The sequence below is a fragment of the Dipteris shenzhenensis genome, chromosome 12 (genome assembly GCF_047967505.1).
Source record: "Dipteris shenzhenensis isolate YYH24624 ecotype China chromosome 12, Dip_SZ_1.0, whole genome shotgun sequence".
Lineage (NCBI taxonomy): Eukaryota > Viridiplantae > Streptophyta > Polypodiopsida > Gleicheniales > Dipteridaceae > Dipteris > Dipteris shenzhenensis.
The window spans coordinates 19846709-19874497 of record NC_141607.1 but is presented as its reverse complement, the minus strand read 5'-3'; the positions used below and the strand labels follow the sequence as shown (position 1 = coordinate 19874497).

Genomic DNA, 27789 nt, shown 5'->3' with positions numbered 1-27789 from the left:
CGTTTTTTTGGGGATTAATTTGACAAGGCCATGTTTCCAAGGAGGAAGAGATTGTTCTGCCCAAGCATGATTGATCATAAGAAGCAGAGTGTTCTTGAGATCACCCCAAAATGCACCGAAGAATTCTACAGTCAATCCATCCCTACCAGGAGAGCTGCCTTTACGTAAATGACTCAGAGCATCATCCAGTTCATTAAGCATAAAGGGCTGCTCCAGTGCACGAGCCCGTTCCGGGGACAATATGGGCTGAACATGCATCAGAAATTGAGACCTAGCTGCATTCACTTGCATTGAATGATCAGGCTGAGGAGAAAAGAGATGCTGGAAATGACTAGAGCATTGCGATTCCAATTCTGATTTGGATGTGGTCCACGTGCCATCATCTTGCCTGATTCTGCAAATATCCTCCTTTCGCCTATCCGCATGCAGGCTTTTAAAGAAGGCTTTGGAGGAGCAGCCCTTATCCAAAAGGGGTTTCATGCGAGCTCGGATTTGCCACTTCTTTAATTTGCAAAGATCATTTTGATGGATGATGTGAACCGCATAAGCACAGGAATCTTGTTCAGAGGAGGTGAGCTGCCTATGAGAGCTGATTAAATCCATTTGTTGCTTATGAGATTGAGCCCATTTCAGCTTAAGCCTGAGGTTTCTCATGTAACTCCGTCCATAATCTTGAATGACAGCCTGCAAACGATGAGCAAGACTGATCCAGGCGAAATCCATGTCCTCCTGAGCATGTGAAAGGAGGGGGCGGACGGCCACTCTCACCATGTTCTGAAATTGTTGATGCAGCAAATAAGCACCATTAACATGGAGTAGGCGACGACCAAAAAAAGGCATATCATCTATCAAACGTGCTATAGATAATGTCAAGCATACTGGGAAGTGATCAGATAGCAAGAGGGAATGATCAACCCATAGTGCACATGTGAAACTAGCATACTGCTGAGCATGCAACAAATACCATCTGTCAAGTCGAGCCTAGTAATGAGTAAAGGCATTGTTATGGTATGTGTAACCCATATCTCTATCCCTTGTTGAGAGCCATAAATCTTCTGCATGCAAGAAAGAAAGCATATCTTCCCAATGTCGACGCTAAGTGGGGATCATGTGAGAACGATGAGTGGTGTTGTCTTGGATGGCTAGCGAGTTATTAAAGTCTCCACACAAAAAGGCATTGGACAGCCATGGATATTGTTCGAGGGAGGCCCACATTCGAGCTCTTGTCGCAGAAGTTTGAGAGGCATAAACAGATGCTATTTCATAAAGATCAGCATGACAGATGCATCTGATCACCATCCATCGACCCTGGGGGTCTTTGTAAGCAACCGTGCGCTGCATATCATGTTTCACCAGCATGCATACCCCTGAAAAGTGCATTGTACCAGCATAAAAGATGTCGTAACCAGCAAAATGGCCTTGCTGGCCAGCCAAGAAGTGTTGGTTGTGTTCCTGTAAAGAAATTACATCGGGGTGCATTCTATGTACATAGTGCCAAAAAAGTCTCCACTTATTGGCATTGCAAAGACCTTGAACATTGTATGAAATGCAAGTAATTGAAGTAGACATAGAAGGTATGTACAGCCGAGCCGAAAAGCATAGTGAAGGTGTAAGTTGTCAGGCCTCAACCATGACATCGACATCCACTTGGCCTCCTGGATCAGTAGCTCTATTATCCTCATCATTGTCACATACAGGGATGCCCCTCTTGAGCACATCAACCCACAGTTGAGAAGTGAGGCTATCAGCAGGGGTAGAGGCCTGACCAGGGGTGGAAGTAGAGGCATCCCAATGGCGAGATTGTAACGGTCATGGCTTGAGCGCAAATACCTCTTTGGGTTGCTGCCAGGCACCCTGAGGAGCGGCAGAGATTCTGAAATTTTGCCCTTTTCCTTATCCTTTTGCTTGGCTGGAACCTAAACCACATTTTCTTTGGGTGGGGCAGATTTAGATGCCATATCCCCTGACTTGCTAGGCATAGCCTTAGGCCTTGGACCATAAGTTGGAGGGGAAATATTTTCTGAAGCAATGGCTATAGATGGGAGCTGATGCAGGACTGCAGGACACTGTGAAGCTAGGTGGCCAAACTTATGACATGTGAAGCAAGCACCTGCAAATACTCCCCATTTCAAGTCAAAATATTTTTTGCCCAAGGGGACATCCTCCACCTCTACCGCAATAGAAGGAGGGGTTGGGTGATCTGTATTCCAAAGAACACAAAACCGATTTCGATTACACGAAGGACGGGGTGGGCATAGAACTTGCCCCAAAGTAGCTGCCAGGCTTGGTAACTCAGCCCTCATATAGTCCGGAAAATCCACGACCTCAATCCATACAGGACAGTGATGTCGAATGAGACCGTGATAATCCTTATTTGGTGACCATGGCATGACATGGACCATTTGTCTGCCATAGAATAGAGCGGACATCTCCAATATCTACTGACGATATGAGGCATCCAAAAAGTGCACTTCATAAAAACCTCGAGAAGCAAAATATACTCCTTCAACAAAGCAACCTCCCAATGAAGCCTGAACCCACTGAGCTACATCATTTGCTGAAGGTAGCTTCCCTGGAAAGAAAATGATGACTGCTTGCTGAGAAAACTTTCGGAGAGGAGCGACCAAAGAGGGCAATTTCGGCTTATATTTAAGGACCGGGGGAGGTTTGGCCCACTCCTTCCGGCTGTGATGAAATTCATCCTTGAGCATGTCGAAAACATAGTGAGCATCTACAGAGGCTAAGTAGAAAAATCAACTTGCTGTCTTTTGGAGTCCCAGGACAGGTCATTTTGGGAATAGCTTTTGAGATGGTCCTCCATGGAGTTAAGCAGGGCAAGATTGATGAAGAGGCAGAGAGAACTAGAGCTGTACAGCAAGGTTTGAACAGAGCAAACAGCACGGGAGAAATAGGGAAAACAGTACGGACAAGAGGAAGGTGTACAGACAGTACGGATAGACGGGACCATACGGAGTGTACGGAGTGCTGACAGGGCAGACAGAGGCTGTACGAAACAAAACGGGTAGGACAGAGATGCTGACGGAGGGCAGGGGGGCTAGACTGTACAGAGAAGGCGGGGGTGTACGGACGCACGGAGGGGCTTCAGAAGGGAACAGCGATTGCGATGCACACACACACAACTGGAGCGGGATTACACAGGGTTGCGCAGGAAGGAGCGGGCTTGGTCGTACGGCATCTGTACGGCAACCGTACAGGTGTACGGACAGATGGGGGAGCTGTACGGGACCTCCTCTGTCTCGCGACCTGCTCTCTCTCACGCTCTCGAGCCTCTCTCTCTCTCTCTCTCTCTCTCTCTCTCTCTCTCTCTCTCACACACACACACACACACAATCCACCACCACACACACACACACACACACCTCTCTCACCACACTTTTTTTTTTTGTGGGAAGAAATCTTTTATTGCTGTAAAATAATTACATTCATAGTTACTTCAAAAACGAAGTAGCTACTACTCAACTAAAGATCTCAGTATAAGCTGTATACACATCCTGATCAATCAAACGAGTCTGAAAACAATCGTAGAATGATTGTTGCAGAGAGCGTTTGAAAAAAAGAAAGGATGAAAATAGTGGATCACCAAAGACACTATGATTTCTGTCCATCCATAAAGTCCATAGGGTCCAATAGCGCACCCATACAAAAAATAAATCAAAAGCCTGTCTCCGTGGATGAAAACCAAACCAGAAAGATCTGCCAAAAGTAACAGTAGGAAATTGCGCTCGAGGCCTCTGTCGGATGAGAGCGATGAGATCAGAAGTATGTGGACAGAACCAAAAAGTAACTGTCCGGATGGAAAAATGCCAAGGAGAACTCGCCATAGGAAAAGTTGTTGCCGAAGAGGGACTTTGTAATACCAAAGGAGACTCAGCCTTTTTCTCCACCACTTCATTGAGCGATCCATATGCCAAACAGTATTTTCTCTGTGAGAAATCCAAGGTGTAGGTAATAACACTTTATACAGAGATGACACTGTGATATGTGAGAGCTTCAAAGGACAGGCGTATAAGGAAGGAGAGCGTAAAATCCAATCCTCAAGCCGATTCTGAAGTTCCAAATGAGGTACCGGCAAGTATGGTTGAAGCATTGCTGAAATCCTATGCCATAAAGGACGATAATGAGCTCCCAAGCCATATTTGCGAGCAGCCATAGAAAAAGATAAAATTGTGCCATCATCCTGAAGTACATCCGCAACAGATGAAATGCCTTTGAAGGAGAGAAAATAAGAACATCTGGGTTCTTGTATGGCCAAAGGAGGGTGGAATACTTTAGACCAAAAAATATCCTCAACCCTTAAAGAGTTGCCCGACAGAGAATCCCTGCCATGCCATTCCAAGTGGGATAAGATGTGTTTCCAATCAAGAAGCAGACGAGAGACAAAAGGGAAGCAGACGAGAGACAAAAGGGCAGCCTCTGATCTTGCCTTAGATAGAGCCAAATAAAAAATCCCACTGAGTAGGCTGCCAATTCCCAAAGGCAGAGGTATGAAGATGTAATAAGAGAGAGCGGATCATGAAAGCCCAAGGTTGATCTCCTTGCATAAACTGTATCATCATTTTCCCTCTGTGAGCAAGTAAATGCATTTGAATATTGAGAATGTTCAGACCCTCGTCCATCTTTGGAGAACAGAGACGATGCATAGAGAGTAATCTGAGACTTTTCTTGCCATGTTTTGAACACCAGAAAATTTCCATGATAGCTGACATAAATGAAACCAGATCTGCCTTAGTGAACATAGTGAGAGGCAGATAAAATTGTATGTATGCTATCAAAATGGATTGTGTAATTTGCAAACGAACATGTAATGGCCAAGTAGCAAGCTTCCAATATTCAAGTTTTGCCCTTAACTTTACTAGCACCCAATCAGTTTGTTGTGGACGGGTGAGTCCCCAGCCTAGAGGATAACCGAGATGCCGAATGAATTGAGAAGCGGGGACAATTTCCCCAGGCCACAGAAGGTTGTGCCATTCCTGTGCATGCAACGGCAGCAATTTTGATTTCTGAAAATTTACCTGAAGGCCAGCAGCCAATCCATATGTAGAAAGAGCGTGCATAATCATGGACAGATCAGCCCGAGTATTTTTTGGAGTAAAGAATGAATCATCAGCATATGCCTGAGCAATCATGCTATGACTGCCAAGAATCTCCAAACCGTGCAACTGGTCAGTGTCCAAGAGGTGGTCTAGATATTGAAGCAGTGGATGAGTGGCTATGGCAAAAAGTAAAGCACTTAGGGGACATCCTTGCCTGACAGAACAACCAAGAGTCCAGGATGGAGAAATATCCCCTGAAAGTATGCAGGCAGCTTTACTATCTTGATATAGCCAAGTGATGAGTTGCTGCATTTTTGTGCCAAATCCCAATGCCTGCATAGTCGATGAAATAAAATCCCACTGAACAGTATCAAAGGCTTTGGCAATATCAACTTGCAATAACAAAACATCCTGCTGTGTGTATTTGGCATATTCAATTCCAACGTAGGCATTAGCAATGTTATCTGTGATATGCCTATGCGGGACAAAGCCATATTGAGCAGGATGCAACCCATCATGTAAAAACCCCTTTAGCCGATCAACAATCATTTTGGTAGTGACTTTGTAAATTACGGGCATAAGAGTGATAGGTCTCCAGTCTGCCAACGACTCACAAATTTGTTTTTTGGGAAGGAGTTTAACAAGACCTCTCTTCCATGTGTCCGGCATTTTCTGATTTTGCCATGCAGCATTCACCATATATAGCAATGTATGCTTCAAAATAGGCCAATATTCTGGAAAAAACTCGACTGTTAAACCATCCCATCCTGGAGATTTCCATCTGCCACAGGATTTGATCGCATCTGACAGTTCCCTCTCAGTAAAGGGTTCCTCCAATTCCAAAGCTTGAGTAGGGAAAATGATAGGAGAAACATGTTGCAACAATAAATTTCGTGCAAGCAAAATCTGTTGCGAGGGAGGAGCTGCAGAGCCAAATTGCTGAGAGAATTGATGCACACAAACAGAAGCAAGCTGTGACCGTGAAGTAGTCCATGATCCATCAGGCATAAGCAGTCTGCAAATTTCTGTTTTGATTCTCTGATGTAAACTTTTGAAAATTTCTTTGAAAAAGCAACCTTTATCTGTAAAGGCTCTTTGTCTTGCTCTAGTCTCCCATTTGGCCAGTTTCCTGTGATCATTTAGTTTAAGACAATGTCTGGCCTGGCATAGTGTTGTTTGCTCATGCATGGACAACGAACGATGATGGCTGAGTTCAGTGAGGTCTTGACAAGTGGATTTGGCCTGAGCAATGGTTTCCCTCAGAGTCTTCATGTAAGACTTGCCATAAGCTCTAATCACAACTTGCATTTTGGAAATAAAAGAATCCCAAGCACCATCAACATGAATATGGCTGCTAGAGGACAGACAATGAGATGCTTCAGTAACCATTGCCTTGAAATCAGCATGTTGCAAATAGCTATTGTTTATGATTAGATGTCTCCTTTGTGGCAATCTATCATCTGGCATATTATGAAAGGATAACCGCAACCATAGAGGTGCATGGTCTGAATGCACAAAGGCATAGTCAATCCACATTTTGCATGTAAAATCCCCATTTTGTTGGGGAGCTACACTATACCATCGATCCAGACGTGCCTAATAACAGGAAAAAGCATTATGTTGAAGAGTGTAGCCCGGTGACAAAGGCTGCAATTCCTTCCAAAGGTCAACCAAATCCAGATGCAATAGTAATTGACACCATGCATGCCTTTCAGGAGATAACATATGGTCATGTCTGGAGGTGTTGTCTCCCTGTTGTGGAGCATTATTGAAATCCCCACATATATAGGCATGATATCTCCACGGATATTGTTGCATGGCATCCCAAATTGCAGTTCTTTCTCTAGATGACATGATTAACACAGATTACTTGTAAGATCGAATTCTCTTCCCCTTGCTGAATACGCAAATAGCTAAAGACTGAGGTGCATAAACAGAAGCAAATTCAAACACCTCTCCTCTAATAATGCATTGGAGAACAAGCCATATGCCTTTGTTGTCATTTAAAGCAATAACTAGTTGAAGGTCATGTTTGATCAGAAGGACTACCCCTGAGAAAGAGTGCTCCCCAGCATAGAAAATATCATATCCACAATAGTGTCCTGTCTTGCCTGCATAGACGTTGGTTGTGTTCTTGTAATGCCACTATGTCAGGCTGAAATCTATTGATGTGCAGCCACACAGATTTCCATTTCCTACTGTCACACATGCCCTGGACATTGAGTGTAAAACATTTGATGTGAGCAATCATATGTACAGATATTTATAGTAATATAACAACTATGTACAGCAGCAAAATTTATGAGGTCAGCCTTGCATTTCTATCTCAGGGTCAAGGCCTCGCCCCTGAGAAGAAGTAGCCACCTAAGAAGTCGACAGCAAAGCAGCAACCTCTTCTTCAGGGAAGAGTGTTCTGCTGGCTGTTACTGCAGCGCATGTAATCCCAATTCCTGTATTTATCTCTGGGGTATTTCCACTGGAAGATGCACCATTCCAAGTGCGGGGGGGTGGAATTCTTCGAGCAGAAATAACTTTTCTTGGACTTTGCCAGCCATCAATTGGAGGTTGCTGTCCTTTGGTCAAGGATTGAATAGCAGGAGGTGAATGTGAAGAGAGATTCCCATTGGGAGCCACTGGAGCTTTGCCTTTATCCTGACTTCCAGAAGGCTGTCTACTGCCTTTGTTTTTATTGGCAACTGGAGTAGGAGCATCCTTGGTAGGCATTTGAACCGGCAAAGAGGTACGAGGCATTTTATGCTGATTCATTGAACACTGTGAAGCCATGTGTCCAAACTTTTTGCACTCAAAACAAGCCCCTGCAAATAATCCCCATTTGAGTTTATAAAAAGCACTTCCCATGTTCACATTATTCACCGTGACTAAATAAGAGTCCGGTGTGGGATTATCAGTATCCCAGAGAATGCAAAATCTGTTTCAAAAGGAGCGTTCAGTTCCTTGCAAGAAGCAAAAGCAGGTTGAGGGTCAGCATGACCCGATGCATGATACTCTTGAGGCTCAACTGGTATATGATATCATGCATGAAGGATTTGCAGATACGAGGAAAGAGTGGAAAGACTCGGTTCCTTCAGTTGGCCTCATGGTTGAGGTCGATGAAATTGTGGATCCAGTCAGAGAACATGCTAAGAATGCAGTCATATTATTTTTTCCAAGCCGGATGCCACCTGCTGCAGAGATAGGCAATTGGTTGACACGCACACTGGCTGGCTCGTTTGTTCATAAAGTACACTATGCAACCAGGGGCTTTTTTGAGGTTATCATGGTGGATGAGATACACAGACAAATGCTTTTGGAACATTCACCTCTCTTTTTTGGGCAGCAAATGGTGCATGTATTGCCATGGTCTCCCACAAGGGATTTTCAGGCTTTAATCCAACACAGATGCTTGGTGTGGGTTGAAGTTGTCGATTTCCCACAATATATGGCCTCACTTTTGCCTAAAATTGCAGCATCTTTAGGTAAAGTCTCTCACCACACACACACACCCCTCTCTCACCACACACACACACACACACTCTCTCTCTCTCTCACCCTGATGCACACACACACAGAGCTCCGCAACAAAATGGTGATGTTACATGCAAAATGTGGATTGAGTATGCCTTTGTGCATTCAAATCATGCACCTCTATGGTTGAGGTTATCCTTTTATGATATGCCAGATGATAGATTGCCACAAAGGCAACATCTGATCGTGAACAATAGCTATTTGCAGCATGCTGCTTTAAAGGCCATGGTTACTAAAGCATCTCATTCTCTGTCTTCTCACAACCATATTGATATTGATAATGCATGGGATTCTTTTGTTTCCAAAATGAAAGTTGTGATTAGAGGTTATGGCAAGTCTTACATGAAGACTCTGAGGGAAACTATTGCTCAGGCCAAATTCACTTGTCAGGACCTCACCGAACTCAGTCATCTTCGTTCATTGTCCCTGCATGAGCAAACAACACTATGCCAAGCTAGACATTGTCTTCAACTCAATGATCACAGGAAACTCGCTAAATGGGAGACTAGAGCAAGAAAAAGAGCCTTTACGGATAAAGGCTGCTCTTCCAAACAATTTTTCAAAAGCTTGCATCAGAGGAGATTAAAAACAGAAATTTGCGAGGTGCTTCTGCCTAATGGTTCATGGACTACCTCACGGTCACAGCTTCCTTCTGTTTGTGTGCATCATTTCTCTCAGCAGTTTGGTTCTGCAGTTCCTCCCTCGCAACACGTTCTGTCAGCAAGAAATTTACTGTTACAGCATGTTTCTCCTATTATTTCCACTACTCAAGCTTTGGAATTGGAGGAACCTTTTACTGAGAGGGAATTGTCATATGCAATCAAATCCTGTGGTAGATGGAAATCTCCAGGATGGGATGGTCTTACAGTTGAGTTTTTTCTAGAATATTGGCCTCTTTTGAAGCATACATTGTTGCATATGGTGAACACTGCTTGGCAAAATCAGAAAATGCCAAACACATGGAAGAGAGGTCTTGTTAAACTCCTTCCAAAAAAGCAAATTTATGAATCTTTGGCTGACTGGAGACCTATCACCCTTATGCCAGTCATTTACAAAGTTACTACCAAAATGATTGTCGATCGGCTAAAGGGGTTTTTACATGATGGGTTGCATCCTGCGCAATATGGTTTTGTTCCGCGTAGGCATATCACAGATAACATTGCTAATGCCTATGTTGGAATTGAATATGCCAAATACACGCAGCAGGATGTTTTGCTATTGCAACTTGATATTGCCAAAGCTTTTGATACTGTTAAGTGGGATTTTATTTCATCGACTATGTAGGCATTGGAATTTGGCACAAAAATGCAGCAATTTATGCAAGGAGATCAGCCTTGGGCTTTCATAATCCACTCTCTTTTATTACATATTGATACTTCTCCTTTTGGGCATTGGCAGCCTACCCAGTGGGATATTTGGCTCTATCCAAGGCAAGATCAAAGGCTGCCCTTTTGTCTCTCGTCTGCTTCTTGATTGGAAACATATTTTATCCCACTTGGAATGGAATGGCCGGGATTCTTTGTCGGGAAATTCTTTGAGGGCTGAGAATATTTATTGGTCTAAAGTATTCCACCCTTCTTTGGCCATACAAGAACCCAGACATTCTTATTTTCTCTCTTTCAAAGGCATTTCTTCTGTGGCAGATGTACTTCAAGATGATGGCACTCTTTTATCCTTTTCTATGGCTGCTAGCAAATACGGTTTGGGAGCTCATTATCGTCCTTTATGGCATCGGATTTCAGCAATGCTTCAACCGTTCTTGCCGGTACCTCGTTTGGAACTTCAGAATAGGCTTGAGGATTGGATTTTACATTCTTCTTCCTCTTTAGCCCGTCCTTTGAGGCTCTCACATATCACAGTGTCATCTCTGTATAAAGTGTTATTACTTCCGCCTTGGATTTCTAATAGAGCAAATTCTGTTTGGCATATGGATCGCCCACTAAAGTGGTGGAGAAAGCGACTGCGTCTCCTTTGGCATTATAAAGTCCCTCTTCGGCAACAGCTTTTCCTTTGGCGAGTCCTACTTGGCATTTTTCCATCTGGCCAGTTACTCGCACATAGACATATTGCTCCGGCTGTTTGCCACAGATGTCTACACTATGCTGAATCTGTGCTTCACATCTTCTGGCACTGTCCACACACTTGTGATTTCATTGCTCTCATCCGACAGAGACTTCGAGCGAGATTTCCTACTGTTACTTTTGGCAGGTTTTTCTGGTTGTTTGGTTTTCATCCAGCTAGACAGGATTTTTACATATTTTTTATATGGGTACACTACTGGGCACTGTGGACTCTATGGATGGACAGAAATCATAGAGTCTTTGGTGATCCCCTATTTTCATCTTTTGTTTTTTTCAAACGATCTCTGCAGCAATCATTCTATGATTGCGTTCAGACTCGTTTGATTGATCAGGATGTATGTACAGCTTATACTGAGATTTTCAGTTGAGTAGTAGTTACTCCACTTTCGAAGTAACTATGAATGTAATTATTTTACAGCAATAAAAGATTTCTTACCACCAAAAAAAAAAAAAAAGTGTGTGTGTGAGCCTAATAACCATGGATGCAAAACCCTTTTGGGGAAGTAAGCTCTTGGCGATTGATTGGAGGTGATTTGAGAGGCTACAGGTGATGAGTCGAAGTAAGCTCTTGGCGATTGATTGGAGGTGATTTGAGAGGCTACAGGTGATGAGTCGAAGTAAGGCCTCAATCCCTCATCACACAGTACCACCAGAGTTTGCCATGACACCACTCCAAATTGATGCCATTTTTTAGACAATGGCATATCTTCATAGGGTTGGGCTGAGTCATCCAAACAACTGGTAGATGACAGGTTAGCATGGCTTGGTATGCACATATATTCAGATGGTTTGCCAGTCAAGGCATTCAGATGGATCAACTCCCCCCTTTTCACTGTAGTTTGGATGCCCCATCCCCCTTGGTCCCACAAGATGAACTCAAACATACCATGCGGTTGGATCTGCTCCATCTTTATCTGTCATGGACTTGGCGAGGGACCAAGAATTACCACTAATGTCCAATTCTATCACGATCGCTTCCTGAGACATCAGACAACGGAGTTATTATCAAACCCCAGTACCTAGAGGACAGCAGACGAGTCTCACATGCATTGAGGACTGCCATTGGACAACTACGGATCCATTCCCAACAACTAAGAATCGAGACAAGGTGAGCCATAGGCCACCTAGAGAGCAATAGATCTGTAGGATATGCATATTAGAGGAGGTGGAGACAGAGCAACACTTCTTCTATACATGTACGGTCGACAATGAGATTCATGGATAATATCACTGCCTTTTTTAAGAGGGGCACAGTTTTGGGCCACTTTCTCGGCTTATCCACTTTCTGTTGGGGTAAAGGCACATTGCCACCCCTTTATTAAAGATATGACACCTATGACTGTCTTAAGACAGTCATAGAGTGAAAAACCTAATCCTAATAAAACTTATGAGTTTGTGGTGTGGCTCATCACTTCACACCCACATCTTTTGTGTCATCTCTCTCTCTCACTCTCTCCCCGTTGTACTTCTCCCTCTTTCCTTCCCTCTCAACTGGTATCAGAGCCTTCATCTCTCCCTTCTCACTCCTGCCTACCTCTCCCTCTACCCCACCTTGTCCCCTCAGGACTCGTGCCCTCAGCAACATGCAGGCGGCGTGGGCGGAGCTTGGCATTGCGCAGGCAGTGCGGGCTGCAGCAGGATAGCGAGGGCGGTAGCACGGGCGACAGAGTGCATGCGGGCTGAACAAGGCGGCGCGGAGCAACGCCAGCAACAGCTAGCTGCTACTAGCTGCTACCCGCCACCAAGCAGGCGCAGCCAGTGCGCAGCACCGGTGCGCACCCAGGCAGCCTCAGGGCCTCGAACAGGGCGGCGCGCAGGCGCGCGCAAGGAGCTTGTGTACGGACATACGGCCGTCCGTACCGCCGTACGGACACCGTACAGGCGTTCGTACTGTACGGACGCCGCCGTACGAACTGCGTCAGGAATTTTTTCGTCAGGGAAGGGCATTTTCGAAATTTTTTTTTGGATCTGTACCCTGCACAGGTACAGCAAGTACAGTGGTACCCTGCACAAGTACACAGGTACAAAAAGTACAGCAATTTTTTCTTTGGGGAAAGAAGAAAAAGAGAGAGCATTCCCAGCTGTTCAGTTCTTAAAACTGTGTTTTTTGAGGTACAGCAAGTACACTCTTGTCCCTCGTGCTTGAGGTGACTAGTACCACAGTGTGTGGTGGTTGCACAGTTATCTTGTTTCGGGAAGGTAATGCCTTGATTTTGCAGAGGGCTTTATGCTTTTGCTGAGTGCAAATCTCAGCTTTTGGGTGACATTTTCAAAGGGCTTTTGCCTGGAAGCTTATGCAGTGTATGCCTTGAGGCAGTGTGGAGCCAGGGAGCCCACATTGGTCTTGTTTCCGCAGTGTATTCAGTGGCATTTCTGCAGGTCACATTTTGTGTACGACACCTTGGAAAATCTCAGTTGAGCCACGCTTGGCCAGGGCGCATCGATTTTACTCGGTCCCTAACTGTCCATCGTTGACAGTGCTCAAAAGATTTTCTCTTCAGTGTTTGTACGTTGGGATCTGTGTTGTTATTGTGTACACAGGGCTGTTTATGCATTGCATTGTCAGGTGAAAGTGCCAGGAGAGCGCTGTATTTTGTATGCTACCTCAGTGTTGAGGTGTTTTTCACTTGGTACATGTGTCAAATCAAGGGGCTTTTGCCCACATTTTGCTTGAGAGCACTTGGGTTACTGTTTGAGACCTTCAGATGCCTTTTATCCCCTTGGCAGAAGGGTGATTGCTTGGGATTTGCCCCATTTTCTGTTGCAGGTTTGTGACAGGCTGAAGTGTCTGGAGCCTCTTTTCAGTGAACAAAACAGTGTATGAGAAGTGGTTTATGCATATAAAATCAGTGCAATACCTCATCTGAGGTGGGAGAAGTGATCAGGACAGCAGTGTTTTGTGCTTCGTCAGCTGATGATGCACTGTTAAAGCACTTGTGGAACAGCTGCAGCATTCTGAAATTACTGTTTTATGCCTATTTGAGCACGGTACAGTGTGTCAGAAGGTACAGTAACTGGAGGGAAATTTTTCTGTTTTGCTGCAGATTTCTCGACAGTAAAAACAACACTATTGTGAGTGCTCCTGGCTCTTGATAGAGCAGGTTTTTTCTGAGAAATCAGAATTTTATTCAGTCTTTTTTGACTTACAGGGAGTCAGGTACTTTCCTTATCTGATATGGCATCAGGGGGAAGTGAATCATCAATTCTGAACATAAAGAAATTGGAAGGGGCACACAATTATGCATTATGGGCAGAACAGTGTTTGAATGTACTTCTGCTTAAGAAGATTTCTAAGCCCATAAGGGTGAAGGGTGTCAAGCCATCTGGGATGTCAGATGATGAGTGGGAGGAGCTAGATTTGTCCGCGAGGGCTGCTATCATGCTTACTCTCAGTGATTCTCTTGTGTTCAATGTTCAGGCTGAAAAGACCTCTTATGGCTTATGGCATAGGCTAGCAGAGTTGTATGCCCAAAAGAGTTCAGCCAGTAAGGTGTATTGGTTGAAGAAGCTGGTTGATCTTCGCATGAAGGAAGGTACAGCTATGACCTCACACTTGAGTGAGTTCAATGCCATCTTTACACAGCTGATTGCACAGGGGTTGAACCTTGATGAGGAGTTCAAGGCTACTTTCTTGTTGTGTACCCTCCCTGAGAGTTGGGACACTTTCAAGACCACCCTGTCTAATTCAAATGTCACTCTTATATATGCTGATGTAGAGAGCTCTCTCCTTATCGAGGAGATGAGCAGGAAAAATAATGCGGGCAGCAAGTCTTCAAATGCTTTGCAGGTACAGGAAAGAGGCAGGACTCAGCAGAAGGGGAGATCTGCTAGTAAGTCCAAATCCCGCAGTCAGTCCCGTGGCAAAAAGGATATTGAATGCTTTTATTGTGGCAAGAAGGGACATGTGAAGTCTAAGTGCTTCAAGTTTATACGGGATCAGAAAGCCAAGAAGGCTGAGGCAAAGGATGCAGGCAGTGGAAGCAAAGGCAAAGGCAAGGCCAAGGTAGATGACTTGGATGCAGTGAATGTTGCAGCAGAGGACAGTGACAGTGACAGACATGATGTTTTATGCTCTTCTGCTGTAATTGCACATACTTTGGTTATTGATGGCCATGACATGCACACCTGGCTCTTGGATTCAGGTGCTTCTTTTCATGTTACTCCTCATAGGGAGTGGTTTACTTCCTACACAGGTACTCATGGAGTTGTTCACCTTGGGAACAACTATGCATGTCAGATTGCAGGGATTGGCAGTATACAGATAGTATTCCCCGATGGACGCACATTTATGCTTGATGGTGTTCGCCATGTGCCGCAAATCAAGAAAAATCTGATTAGCACTGGCTTGTTGGATGACAGTGGTTACCACACCACATTTGAGGATTCCAAATGGGTGATTACTGATGGCCAGGTTGTAGTGGCTGAGGGTTATAAGAGTGATACCTTGTACCCTCTTTATGTTTCCAGTGTAGGTAATCATGTTGTTGCCATAACCGAGCTGCCAAAGGTTTCATTGTGGCATAGCCGGTTGGGACACATGTCCGTTAAAGGAATGCAAGAATTGTCACGTTTGGGTTATCTGCCGTCTCTTTCATTTTCAGATTTGCCTACTTGTGATCATTGCATATTTGGCAAGCATTCTATGACTCCTCATAAGAGGAGAACTCCCCAAAATAGAGCACCGCTTGATCTAGTGCACACTGATTTGTGTGAGATGCCACAGCTATCACTAGGGGGTGCAAAGTATTTCATTACTTTTATTGATGATGCCACACGCAAAGTGTGGGTCTATTTCCTAAAGCATAAGAGCGATGCCTTAGATGCTTTCAAGAAGTTTGTCACTCAGGTTGAGAATCGGGCAGGTCGCAGGCTGAAATGCCTCAGATCCGATAATGGGGGTGAGTATGTGTCACATGCTTTTGTGCAGTTTTGCGAAGCTAAGGGCATTAAACAGGAACTCACAGCCCCTCATAATGCATCTCAAAATGGTGTGAGTGAGCGGATGAATTGAACTATTCAGGAGAAGGTTCGATGTATGTTGTCTTATGCTGCATTGCCCCATGGCTTTTGGGCAGAAGCCGTGCAAACAGCAGTTCACATAATCAACAGGTCGCCTAACAAGGCTTTGGAGTTGAAAGTGCCAGAAGAGGTGTGGTCTGGCAAGCCACCTTCATATAAGCACTTACGTTTTTGGCTGCGAGTGCTTTGCTCATATACGCAAAGAACTGCGCACCAAACTGGAGCCAAAGTCTTCCAGATGCATCTTTATGGGTTATGGTGACGAAGGTGAAATGGGGTACAGGTTATGGGATCCCGTTAAACGGAAGATTATACGCAGCAATGATGTCATATTTAAAGAGGATAGTGTACACAAAGAACCCGTGCAACCTGTGGAATACAGGAGGGTTGTTTATGATGATGTCGGACAGCAAAGAATGCCCATTAATATGCAGCAGCAAACTGCTGCAGATAACCCTGTTCAAGAGGGTATACAGGCTGAAAATCAGCCAGATAATTTTGCCAATGATGCACCACTGAATATGCCAGCAAATGGGGCTGTAGAACAGCCAGATATGGTGGTACAGCCACCAGTCATGCATGACGAACAGGCTAGACAGCAGCCTAATCCGGAACATTTTGTTAGGAGGAGCACCCGTGTACAACGACCTCCTGACAGGTTTGTTCCAGGAGCCAATAATGTGGGTGATTTTATTATGCTGACAGATTGTGGTGAGCCTTCCAGCTTCAAGGGAGCTATGGGAAGAACAGAGAAAAGGAAGTGGGAGAAAGCCATGCAATCTAAAATGGACTCCCTACTTCAAAATGATACATGGGACTTGGTGCAGCTACCTGCAGGCAGAAAGGTTTTGCCATGCAAGTGGGTTTACAAAGTCAAAGTGGATTCAAATGCTTTACCGAGGTATAAGGCCAGATTGGTTGCCAAGGGATTTAAGCAGGAGAAGGGCATTGACTTTGATGAGATCTTTTCTCCTGTAGTCAAGATGACTACTTTGAGAGCAATGTTAGCTCTTGTTGCTCATGAGGACATGGATTTATGTCAGATGGATGTGAAGACTGCTTTTCTTCACGGAGATCTCCATGATGAAATCTATATGAGTCAGCCAGAGGGATATGCTGTTAAAGGGAAAGAGCAGCTTGTGTGTAAGCTCAAGAGGAGCTTGTATGGACTCAAGCAGGCACCAAGAGAATGGTACAAGAAGTTTGATGCCTTCATGCAGTCCCAAGGGTATCATAGGTGTGAGACCGATCATTGCTTGTACACCAAACGGGCAAAGGATGGCAGTTTGATGCTACTTATTCTATATGTGGATGACATGCTAATTGCCAGTAAATCTCAGCATGAGATTAGTGCTTTGAAGAAACAACTGCATAAGTCTTTTGACATGAAAGACTTGGGTGATGCAAACCATATTCTTGGCATGCGGATTACTCGTGACAGGTCCAAGGGACTTTTGTTTCTGTCACAGAAGGAGTACATTGACAAAGTACTGCACAGGTTTAAAATGGAGGGGGGGAAGTCTATTAGTACCCCGTTGCCTCCACATTTAAAACTCAGCAGTAAGGACAGCCCCAGATCAGATGATGATAAGGCTGAAATGGCCAAGGTTCCGTATGCATCTGCAGTTGGTTCTTTGATGTATGCCATGGTTGCCACTCGTCCGGATATTGCTTTTGCTGTGGGAGTCATCAGCAGGTATATGGCAAATCCAAGCAAGCGGCACTGGGAAGCAGTGAAAGGTGTCTTGAGGTATCTCAAGGGTACCAAAGACTTGTGCATATGCTATGGTAGGCAAGATGCATTGGTGCATGGTTTTACAAATTCAGACTATGCAGGGAACGCAGATAACCGGAAGTCTACTACCGGTTATATTTTCACATTTGCAGGAGGTGCTATATCATGGGTGTCTCGGTTGCAGAAATGCGTTGCACTGTCAACTACTGAAGCTGAATATGTTGCAGCCACTGAGGCTTGCAAGGAAGCAATATGGCTTACTCGGCTGGTGGGAGATTTGGGCATTACAGGAGATATGCCAGTTTTGCATTGTGATAGTTAGAGTGCTATCATGTTGGCAAAGAATCCGGTCTTTCATCAAAAGACCAAGCACATAGATGTGAAATATCATTTCATCAGGGAGGTACTGGAAGACAAGCGACTTGAGCTTGTGAAAGTGCATACTGATGATAATCCTGTAGATTTGCTCACTAAAAGTTGAGCGGTTTGCACATTGCCGCCACATCATGGGATTAGGATGAGACCATTCTTATTTTATGGTCTTGTATACAGTAATTGTATATTGCTGTAATTTTTATTCTTTTCTCCCCTTTAGGCACATTGGCCTTTAGGTGGGAGGTTGTTGGGGTAAAGGCACATTGCCACCCCTTTATTAAAGATATGACAGTCATAGGGTGAAAAACCTAATCCTAATAAGACAGTCATAGGGTGAAAAACCTAATCCTAATAAAACTTATGAGTTTGTGGTGTGGCTCATCACTTCACACCCGCATCTTTTGTGTCATCTCTCTCTCTCACTCTCTCCCCGTTGTACTTCTCCCTCTTTCCTTCCCTCTCACTTTCATGATCAAGTTTGCATTGGTCTCTACCTCGGGATGCAGCGACACATAGATACTCCAATTAGCTCAGACTTGACAATAGGAGATGACGGTGACACAAGAGACAGAGCGGACACAGAAGCATGTCACTAATTTCTATAAGTTCAAGTTCAACGCAGGACACACTGGAGCGGAGGAAAAGCTGGAGCGGAGGAAAAGCTAGCTAATATGAGGGAATGTGGAGTAGTGGGAAGAGACGACATGGAGTTATGACAACGAAGACACAAAGACCACACACAAGCAAAAAGCATGCACAATGGGAGGTCCATCCTATCCCGGCTCTTCTCAAAAGGGGCCATCAAAGCCGAGGTGTCACTCTTGATATGGCCCACTAGATACAAAAATCACAGAGGCCATTCTCCCTAACACAACGAGACACGACCCAACAGAGACAGATACGAGATATCTTCATGTCCCACAAGTTTTGTTTTGTTTTAAGAGCCGGCTTTGCTATGTGAGGCACTGTCACCACAATGTAAATATCCTAAGTCAAAGTACACTTGACCATTTATTTGATCATAATTAAAGAGTTTTGCTCTAGGTTAATTATGGTCAAAAGAGTTCTTTTACTGGTCAAAGAATTGACTACGATCAAAGATACTTGACTCTAGTCAAGTTAGCCTGATTTTGATCGAGGAGACTTGGTTTATTACCAAGAGGGTTAACTACGGTTAACCAGAGAACCATAGAGTTGACTACGGTCAAAGAGTGTTGACTTTGATCAACGAGACTTGGCTCACGCCAAGAGGGTTAACCTCGTTAACCAAGGTGCGCCAACTTCAGTTGGAGAGACCTGGCCATAATTAAGGCGCTCTGACAGATGGTCAAGCCCCTTAATTACGACCAAGAGGATTGACTTCGGTTGACCAAGAAGACAGAGGAGTTGGGCAAGGCTCTGGATGCCAACCAGATGTTCTATGGAAACCCTATGCCAATCACTCCCTTGATAGGGAAGCTCCGTCTTCATGTAGAGTGTTTATGTGGATCATGAAGACTTCTTCATTTCTCCCCTGAAACATCATGATGTAGTCCTGGGTATGCCTTGGTTCCATCGCAAGGTAGTAAAGTTGACTCTTCTCGAAAGAGTGCTGGAGTTTGTACATAGGGGCAAAGTACATCGTGTGGTTACCAGGAATAGAGGGAAAACTATTCCCATTGCATCAAATAGTTCTGTTGGAAAAGAAATAAAATCTGCAATTTCAGCTTACACGTTTTTGGTAAAAGAGAGAGATGGAAATGCATGCTGAAATAAGTGAGGCAGATCAAAATAAATTTCAGTTTATTGAAAATTTTAAAGATTGTTTTTCTGACACTTTACCATTCCGTATGTGCGTCGATTATCGCGCCCTAAACAAAATGACCATCAAGAATAGATTCCCTATTCCGCGCATTGATGATGTGCTGGATCAGTTAAATGGGGCTTCAATTTTCAGCAAGATAGACTTAAAGACTGGCTATCACCAAGTGAGGATATAGCCTCAGAATGTGCACAAGACAACGTTCCGCACTACTTTTGGGTTATATGAGTATCTGGTGATTCCTTTTGGGTTGACTAATGCCCCAACTACTTTCAATAGGATGATGGATCGTATCTTCAAACCCTACAAACAGTTCATTGGTACCTTCTTCCATGACATAATTGTCTTTTCTACATCCGAAGAAGAGCACAAGGAACATCTTGCCACAGTGTTTCAAGAGCTGAGAAATCATCAACTCTATGCAAATAGCAAGAAAAGTGTATTCTTTCTAAAAAAGATCCATTACTTGGGTCATATAATATCCAAAGATGGGAAACGGATGGATCCGGCAAAGATCCGTGCCATTTGGGGATGGCCAGAGCTGAAAACTATGCATGAAGTTCGTAGCTTCCTAGACATGTGTTCTTACTACAGAAGATTTATCGAGCATTTTGCGGATATAGCCACTCCACTCAACGATCTTACTAAGAAAAATGCAACTTTCAGAGGGGGAATTCCACAAAAGATAGCATTCACCACACTCAAAGAGAGGCTGACCACAAAGCCAATGTTAATAGTTCCAGATTTATATCAGCCATTTGATGTGGATTGAGATGCTTGTGGGGAATGTGTTGGGACTGCATTGCATCAAAATGGTCATGTAGTGGCCTATGAGAGCAGAAGACTCCGGGATGCAGAGAGATATTTGGGAATCTATGAGAAAGAGTTGCTAGCTGTAATTCATGTCATCCATACATGGAAGCATTTTCTTTTGGGTGCAGATTTTACTGTTAAAACAGATCACCAAAGTCTGAGATATTTTCTAACTTAGACAAAACTCTCTGAGAAGCATATGAAATGGGCAAATATGCTATCAATGTACCATTTTCAGATTGTCCATACTCCAGGAGTTCAAAACAAAGTAGCAGATGCCTTGTCCCGAAGACCCCAGGTCAACAATGTGACTATTGCTTATCATCATGACCTGGAAGATATGAGGAAGCAATATGCTAATGATGCAGATTTTGGTGAGATTTTACAACAAATGCAAGAGGGGCAGTCCACCAGTCACTATTCCCTAAAAGATGGATATCTAATGAAAGATGACTCCCTGTACATCACCCAAGAGATGAGGAAAAGGATTTTGGAAGAATGCCATGCACTTTCCTATGCTGGGCATAGAGGAATTACAACAACAACTCAAGCACTAGAGAGGTATTTCTTTTGGCCAAGGATGCGGAAAGATATACATCAGTTTGTTACTGAATGCCTTACATGTCAGAAAGTGAAGTATGATAGACGGAAGGCACTTGGCCTACTTATGCCTCTTCCTGTGCCTCAGGCACCGTGGGAAAGTATTGCGATGGACTCCATTTTTTATTTGCCAGGGAATGATGGGATTTGGACTATCATTGATGGATTCAGCAAGCAAGCTCATTTCATTGCGGTTCATAAAACCATAAAGGCAGATCATATGGCTAAGCTTTTCATGGCACAGATCTTTAAGCACCATGGTATGCCTAAGTCCATTGTCAATGATCGAGATCCCAGAATGACCAGTGTATTCCAGAGACCTTTATTTGATAATATGGGGACGACTCTGAATTTTTCTTCTTCTTTCCATCCCCAGACAAATGGTCAAAGTGAAGTAGCAAACTCAACAGCATTGGATATGCTGAAATGCTACGTGGGTGACCAAGGTTCAGACTGGGAAAAGTACCTAACATTGGTAGAGTTCACTAACAATAATACAGTTCACAGCTCTACAAGGGAAACCCCCTTTGAAGTCATCTATGGGAAGGTGATTCTGCACCTCCAGACAGCTTTCAGTTTGTGAGAGACCTCCAGACAGCTTTCAGTCAAGTCCGGACAGAAATTGAAAGGTATCAAGAAAAGCATAAAAGAGCTGCAGATAAGCATAGGAGACAGTTAGATCTTAAGGAAGGGGATTGGGTACTTTTGAAGTTCGAGAAAGCTAGGCTCCGCAAGTTTAAAGGCAAATAGAAAGTGTATGCAAAGTTATCTCCCAGTAACTATGGCCCTTTCAGGGTTACAAAAGAAATAAATGAGGTTGCATACAGGTTGGCATACAGGTTGGCATTGCCAGAGCATTGAAGGATTCACAATGCTTTCCATGTGAGTCTTCTGAAGAAATTCTAGGGGCTAGAGCCTACAGAGCTAATATCAGAGGATCCACCAAAAGTGGATGAGCTGGAGGAGATCCTTCAACCAGAGCAGATTGTGTACCATACTATATGCAAAGACCATCAGGGTAAGGCGTTTTACAAGTATCTTGTAAAATTCAAGAATTATACGACATTGGATGCCAAGTGGATGGATGAAGACATGTTGTCCGATCATCCACAGCTTTTGGATGTTTACAAGGAAGCTTTTCGGTTGAGGTCAACTGATTAGAAGCCGAGGGAATATCATCAAGCTGTAAAATATCCTAAGTCTAAGTACAGTTGACCATTTATTTGATCATAATTAAAGAGTTTTCCATCTGGGTTAATTATGGTCAAAAGAGTTCTTTTAATGGTCAAAGAATTAAATATGGTCAAAGATACTTGACTCTGGTCAAGTAAGCCTGATTTCGATCGAGGAGACTTGGTTTATTACCAAGAGGGTTAACTGCGATTAACCAGAGAACCATAGAGCTGACTACGGTCTGAGAGGGTTGACTTCGGTCAACGAGACTTGGCTCATGCCAAGAGGGTTAACCTTGTTAACCAAGGTGCGCCGACTTCGGTTGGAGAGACTTGGCCATAATTAAGGTGCTCTGACTGATCGTCAAGCCCCTTAATTACGACCAAGAGGGTTGACTTCGGTCGACCAAGAATTGTGTTCTATGTTTTGTTCACATGTTTGTTCAGTGGAGATGCCCACCATGACTAGGATTAGTCCACATTTTATTTGCATGAAAAGCGCTAACAGTTAATGGGTGCCATGGTGCTGCGCTTTAATTAATTGTTGCAGGTACTAAGAAGGGTTGATTTCCCAAGCGCTAAGGAGCTTAGCAAGCGACCAGAAGATGTTCGTGTGACCAAGGAACATCGAAGACCCCAGAGATTGCCCTTTGTGGCATGTACTAAATTTAGTTAGTTATTTTGACACTTGGCATGTTGCCAAAGTAATGCGCTTCAATTGAAGCTCCTGTAAAATGGATTCACGTTTGAAAATTTGTAACACAGCTTCCACGCTGAACTATTGTATAGAGATTCTCTCTTCATGAATAAAGCCTTCAAGGGGGTCCAGCCCAACGATTGTCCTGGGCCCTAGTGTGTTTGTAGAGAGAGGGAGAGGAGAGAGAGCAAAGGAAAGAGTGTTTGCAGAAGATTTGTCGTGGAGATTGCAAGCACTTACACCCACCACACATCTCATGGAGAAGTCTTTCCTCCACCTTATTTATTTGGTGCCACCTCAAGTGTGGACCCTCCGTATTAAATGGAAACTTAGAGAGCGGAGAAGATATCAAGACCCTGACGAACCCAAGCATGCAGGACTTGCCTTCGACCCCTAGGCCTCTAGCTCACCACGCTAAAACTCCACTAACTGGCGCGTGCTCAATCTAGAGCTGCCATACCCATACCGGGCGTCGGCTCAATGGTGGTGTCACCAAGCATTCAGATTCTCAACCATCTCCTCATGCCTTACAATCAACGTGGTACCCTCTACGTATTTGCATTCCACAGGAGCACTACTGTGGCAACAAGATCGTAGTTGATAGTTGATCATACCTACTCTCTCTCGGATCTCTAGTTTTTTAGTTGAGTCCTAGTTAGCACTCAACGGGGTTCTAGTGTGCCCTTGCCTCAGCCCGCAATGGCTTGCATGCGTTACTTTGTTTATTGTATCTTGTCTCATGGGCCCATGAGGCCTCCTGAAGATGTTAGCCTCTCTTTCTCTCTCTCTCTCTCTCTCTCTCTCTCTCTCTCACACACACACCCCCACAAGCACAGCAACACATCAATGTTTTAAAGCTAAAGAGAAAAAGAAGCATGCAAACTTCACTTACCTGAGTCCACAAGAAAGACATGTTTCAAAGTGTCCACAAGGAATAAAAAAGCTGTTTTTACGAGCATTCATACACAAAGAACAATCATAGGATTCTTCTATGTCCTTAATCTCATCATCTTCTTCCCAATCAGCTGCTTCTTCATGTCTGCTTTCCCATTCTCGTCTTTCATGTGACATATGAAATTGTAGGCAACGTCCTATCTTGAAAGTTGCTGACGCTACAAGAAAAGCGCAGCCTGCACATACAGACCATAAAAATTTTAATAATTCATTTCATAAACTATCGCTTTCTTCCTAATGTAAAAGTTTACCAGGCCCACACAATGTAAATTTTGGTCCAAATCAACATAGCTGAAGTAGAACATAAATGGTCTATTATGTTCTTCCAAAGCATGCAGCCAAGCAGAAGCCTGGTACATAGGAATGCACTCAATATTAAAAAGGCTAAAAAGGACACAAAACTGGACCATATACCTAAGGCAGCAGCTATTGAAAACCATCGAACCCTGTAGGAGAGTGTTGCTTCCCAAATACTGTTCTGCAAAGGTTCGTGGAAAAAAAAAACATAGCAGTTTTATTATCAAGTCCAATGCAGTTATCTGTTACACTTAGTCCAGTCAACAGAGCAATGAACAGATTTGTAACAACTCTGAACAATCCTAGCGTTACTAGCAACTAATCCGCACAAAATGTAAATCCTAAACCTTGGTTTACCAGGAAAGCTCCCCATTTTCTGACCCACATACTTTAAAGACAGCTATAATAGACAAAAATTTAAAATGGCAGCTTAAATAGGCACCCAGCAAACAAACATTAAAAAATGTATATGCCAAAATTACAAACCTGATATTCATTTGGAGTACTCAGCACAGCAGCTCTATTTCCAAACACAGAAACTTGCAATGAGCAAGCCTTAGGATACGGAATGCATAGATAAACAGCATCATCTGTGCTGTATAGGGTTGCATAGATTTGAAGACCAAGAAGAACCTGCTCATCAGAACATGCAATCATCAAAGCCTACACAACCAAATGACAAGGACACCTAGAAACAACAAGAAAAAGTCACTGTGCAGTTGCACTTTCTAACCTCGACAGTTTGCGTTTCAAGGTTATCCACTAGGACTGAATAATTTCCATCTCTTGGCACCACATAATGCAACTGTCCACCTGCAAAGGCAATAATTTGAGCACTCTATCAAACCATTACTTTCCAAGTAAAAGTGCAACTCTATAGATCTATGAGGGACCGATCATTTGGATCAGTAACCGACCGTACCAACACAAACCTACACTACTTTTGATATATTGTGAAAACAAGACTAGGAATGGAAAATTTAGTAAGAGTCTGTTATGACATCAGATCCTAAGATATTCTCAAAAAATGGCTACATCATTTCGCAATCACAATGTACAATCACCAATAGTATACAATATCCATTAGATGAATACCAGCCAGTGGATGATTGAAATTTGTTTGGAAGCATTGCAATTCTGACTCCTGGTTGAAATCTTGGATCCAAGATCGTGCTGACTTTTGCTCTGCAATCAAAAGGGGCCAAAAGTTCATTCTCTCTCTCTCTCTCTCTCTCTCTCTCTCTCTCTCTCTCTCGCCACACTCGACAATGGATGGACACAGAGATTACACTTGGTGACCTCCCTCGAAACCCAAAGACCTTTAGTCTTAAAGTCATGTGATGAAGGCCACTTTACAACAGGACTAGAATATAGTTTGTGCGCTACAATAATATCAAGTTGAGATGCCATGTGCACTCCTTGACTCTCTCATACTCATGGATGTGGTAGCTACTCTTTTTTGTTGTGCACTTTGTCTCATAGACCCATAAGGCCTTTGCAAGGTCTCTCTCTCTCTCTCTCTCTCTCTCTCTCTCTCTCTCTCCCCATGCTGTTTTGTTCCCCCTCCCGCCATGCTACTATACCTCCTCGCCTTGCTGCTCCTCCACGCCACCCTGCTCCCCACCATGCTGTTTCCGCCTAGCTCCACCCTGCCCGCCGTGGGCTGCTTCCTGCGCTGTGCCACGCTTCTGCTGCCTACGCTGGTGCGCCCACCTCCCCACCACACTTGTTGCGCTTGCCTCCCCCTCCCCCACATTTCTGTTGCCGAGGGCGTCATCCAGGTTGCGCCACACAGGTTGCTGCTGCGGGAGCCATCCAGGCTGCGCCTCTCCATCACAGGAGCCCTCCACCAACGAAGGAGTCCCCAGGCTGCTATGGGAGCCCCTCTCCTCCTCTATTGCAGGACTAGCGCCTGCTGTCGAGGTACAAGGGGCATCTTAGCCCCAAAGCTTCAAGGAAACCCCACGCGCTGCTCAGCCTCGCCATAAGGGGTCCCCGAAGCAATTGTGCGTTGCTTGTGAAGCAGACTTGCGCTGCTAGGCATCAAGGCTGACCTTGGTGGCCAGCCCCCTCAATACCTCAAGGCCCACTTACCACCTCCTAAGTCCTCGCAATCTGCACCGAACCTGTACCTGCAAGAAGATTAGCAGACCACCGACCAAGAAAGGTTGCAATATGGGGCCGAAGGAGAGCTCACCCGACCAAAAAACAAGAGGACATAAGGACCGGAAGTACAACCTCATCTAGACGAAGGCAGAGAAAATAGAAGACCAGAGCGCCAAGGCTTGCATATCAACGCTCAAGGAAATATGTAAGATGCAAGGCAGAGAAATTGAAGGCCTATGCAAGAAGCTAACAGAGGCTAGAGAAGATCAGCTCTCAAACCTCCGAGCCCAAATGCAAGATGAAATGGCAAGAGGAGATGCAAAACAAATGGACATGTGAGAAAGGTAAAATGATGCAGGACATGACGCATGCTCTAGATGAAAAAAACAGTAATTTGACCTCAAAATTTGAGACACTAGGGACTGAGAATGACAAACTGAAGGCAAGATGTACTAAAGAAAGACACAACACCAAAGAAAAGGGAGCTCATTTCTGAAACAATTGAGGAAGAAAAACGACGGGACAGCAAGAGTTTAAATGTGCTGGTCAAAGGCCTAACAGTAGGGGATAGCCCCATGGCAAACACCAAAATCCTCTTTGACAAAATGGGAGTAAACCTCACTTGTGAATCAGCCTAGAGAGTGGGTAAAACAGATGCACCAACAAGGCCTTTGGTGGTAAAGCTGCGAACAGCCACAAATAGATCCACCCTTATGAGTACAGGGGCAGCATTGAAGGGGACCAAGATCTTTCTAGATGAAGATCTCACACTCCTACAACAGGAGCATAGAAGGGAAGGAATGGTACGGGTGATGGCTGCAAGACAAGAGGGGAAATGGGCAATTTACAGAGATGGTAGGGTAATCATTCGAGAGAGGGTAGAAAAAGAAGTACGAGATGCGGCAGGAGGAGAAGGGGACAGCACATGACGGTGTCTGAACGATGGGGTGAGTATGCAAAACAAATTGAGGATGGCAGTGTGGAATTGTAATGGCACCCTATGGTCTGACCCACGGGGTTCTTGGAGACATACCATAACAAAGATGTGATCTTCTACACCGAGACACATGAAAGCCCAGAGAGAGGGCTACCCACAGTGACAAGATACACATGGGAGTCTGCCCACAGCAGGGAACTGAGGAGGGATAGTGGGGTACGAGGATTCGGAGGTGTGGCTGTCCTTTTCAGATCACATCTGAGGCCACTTCTCTCTATGATACGAAAGTAGGAGCATGCACGACACATGTGGATTCGGGTCCAGTTACCAGGACCTTCATTGCTATATGCTATTTTCCCCCAAATACATCATCCTATGTACGAGAGGTCACCACTAATGGGCACAGCCCATATGAGACTATTCATGATGATATCACAGAGTTCTCTAGACACTCTCCTCCTTGGTGACTTCATGGTGTTTGTGGGCATATCGTGTCATTGTAAAACAAGGTACACAGTTTTCTCCTTTTCATCTAGTGTATGGCAAAGAAGCTCTCTTGCCAATTGAAGTGGAGATTCCAGCCCTTCAATTTTTTAAGAAGATGAACGAAGAGCCAAATTCAG

The 27789-nt window shown here is 44.2% G+C and overlaps 1 protein-coding gene across 1 annotated transcript in view; it reads right to left on the bottom strand.

Moving 5' to 3' along the window:
* Positions 1–27789, bottom strand: part of LOC147895952 (E3 ubiquitin-protein ligase APD2-like) — a 93411-nt gene that overhangs the window by 7679 nt on the left and 57943 nt on the right. Inside the window, exons 5-9 of the mRNA XM_087383243.1 lie at positions 25219–25308; positions 24857–24936; positions 24610–24756; positions 24241–24304; positions 23765–24002 (exon numbers count right to left, since the gene is read on the bottom strand). Coding sequence (XP_087239369.1) covers positions 23765–24002; positions 24241–24304; positions 24610–24756; positions 24857–24936; positions 25219–25308 — 619 coding nt within the window. The remainder of the gene's footprint in view (positions 1–23764; positions 24003–24240; positions 24305–24609; positions 24757–24856; positions 24937–25218; positions 25309–27789) is intronic.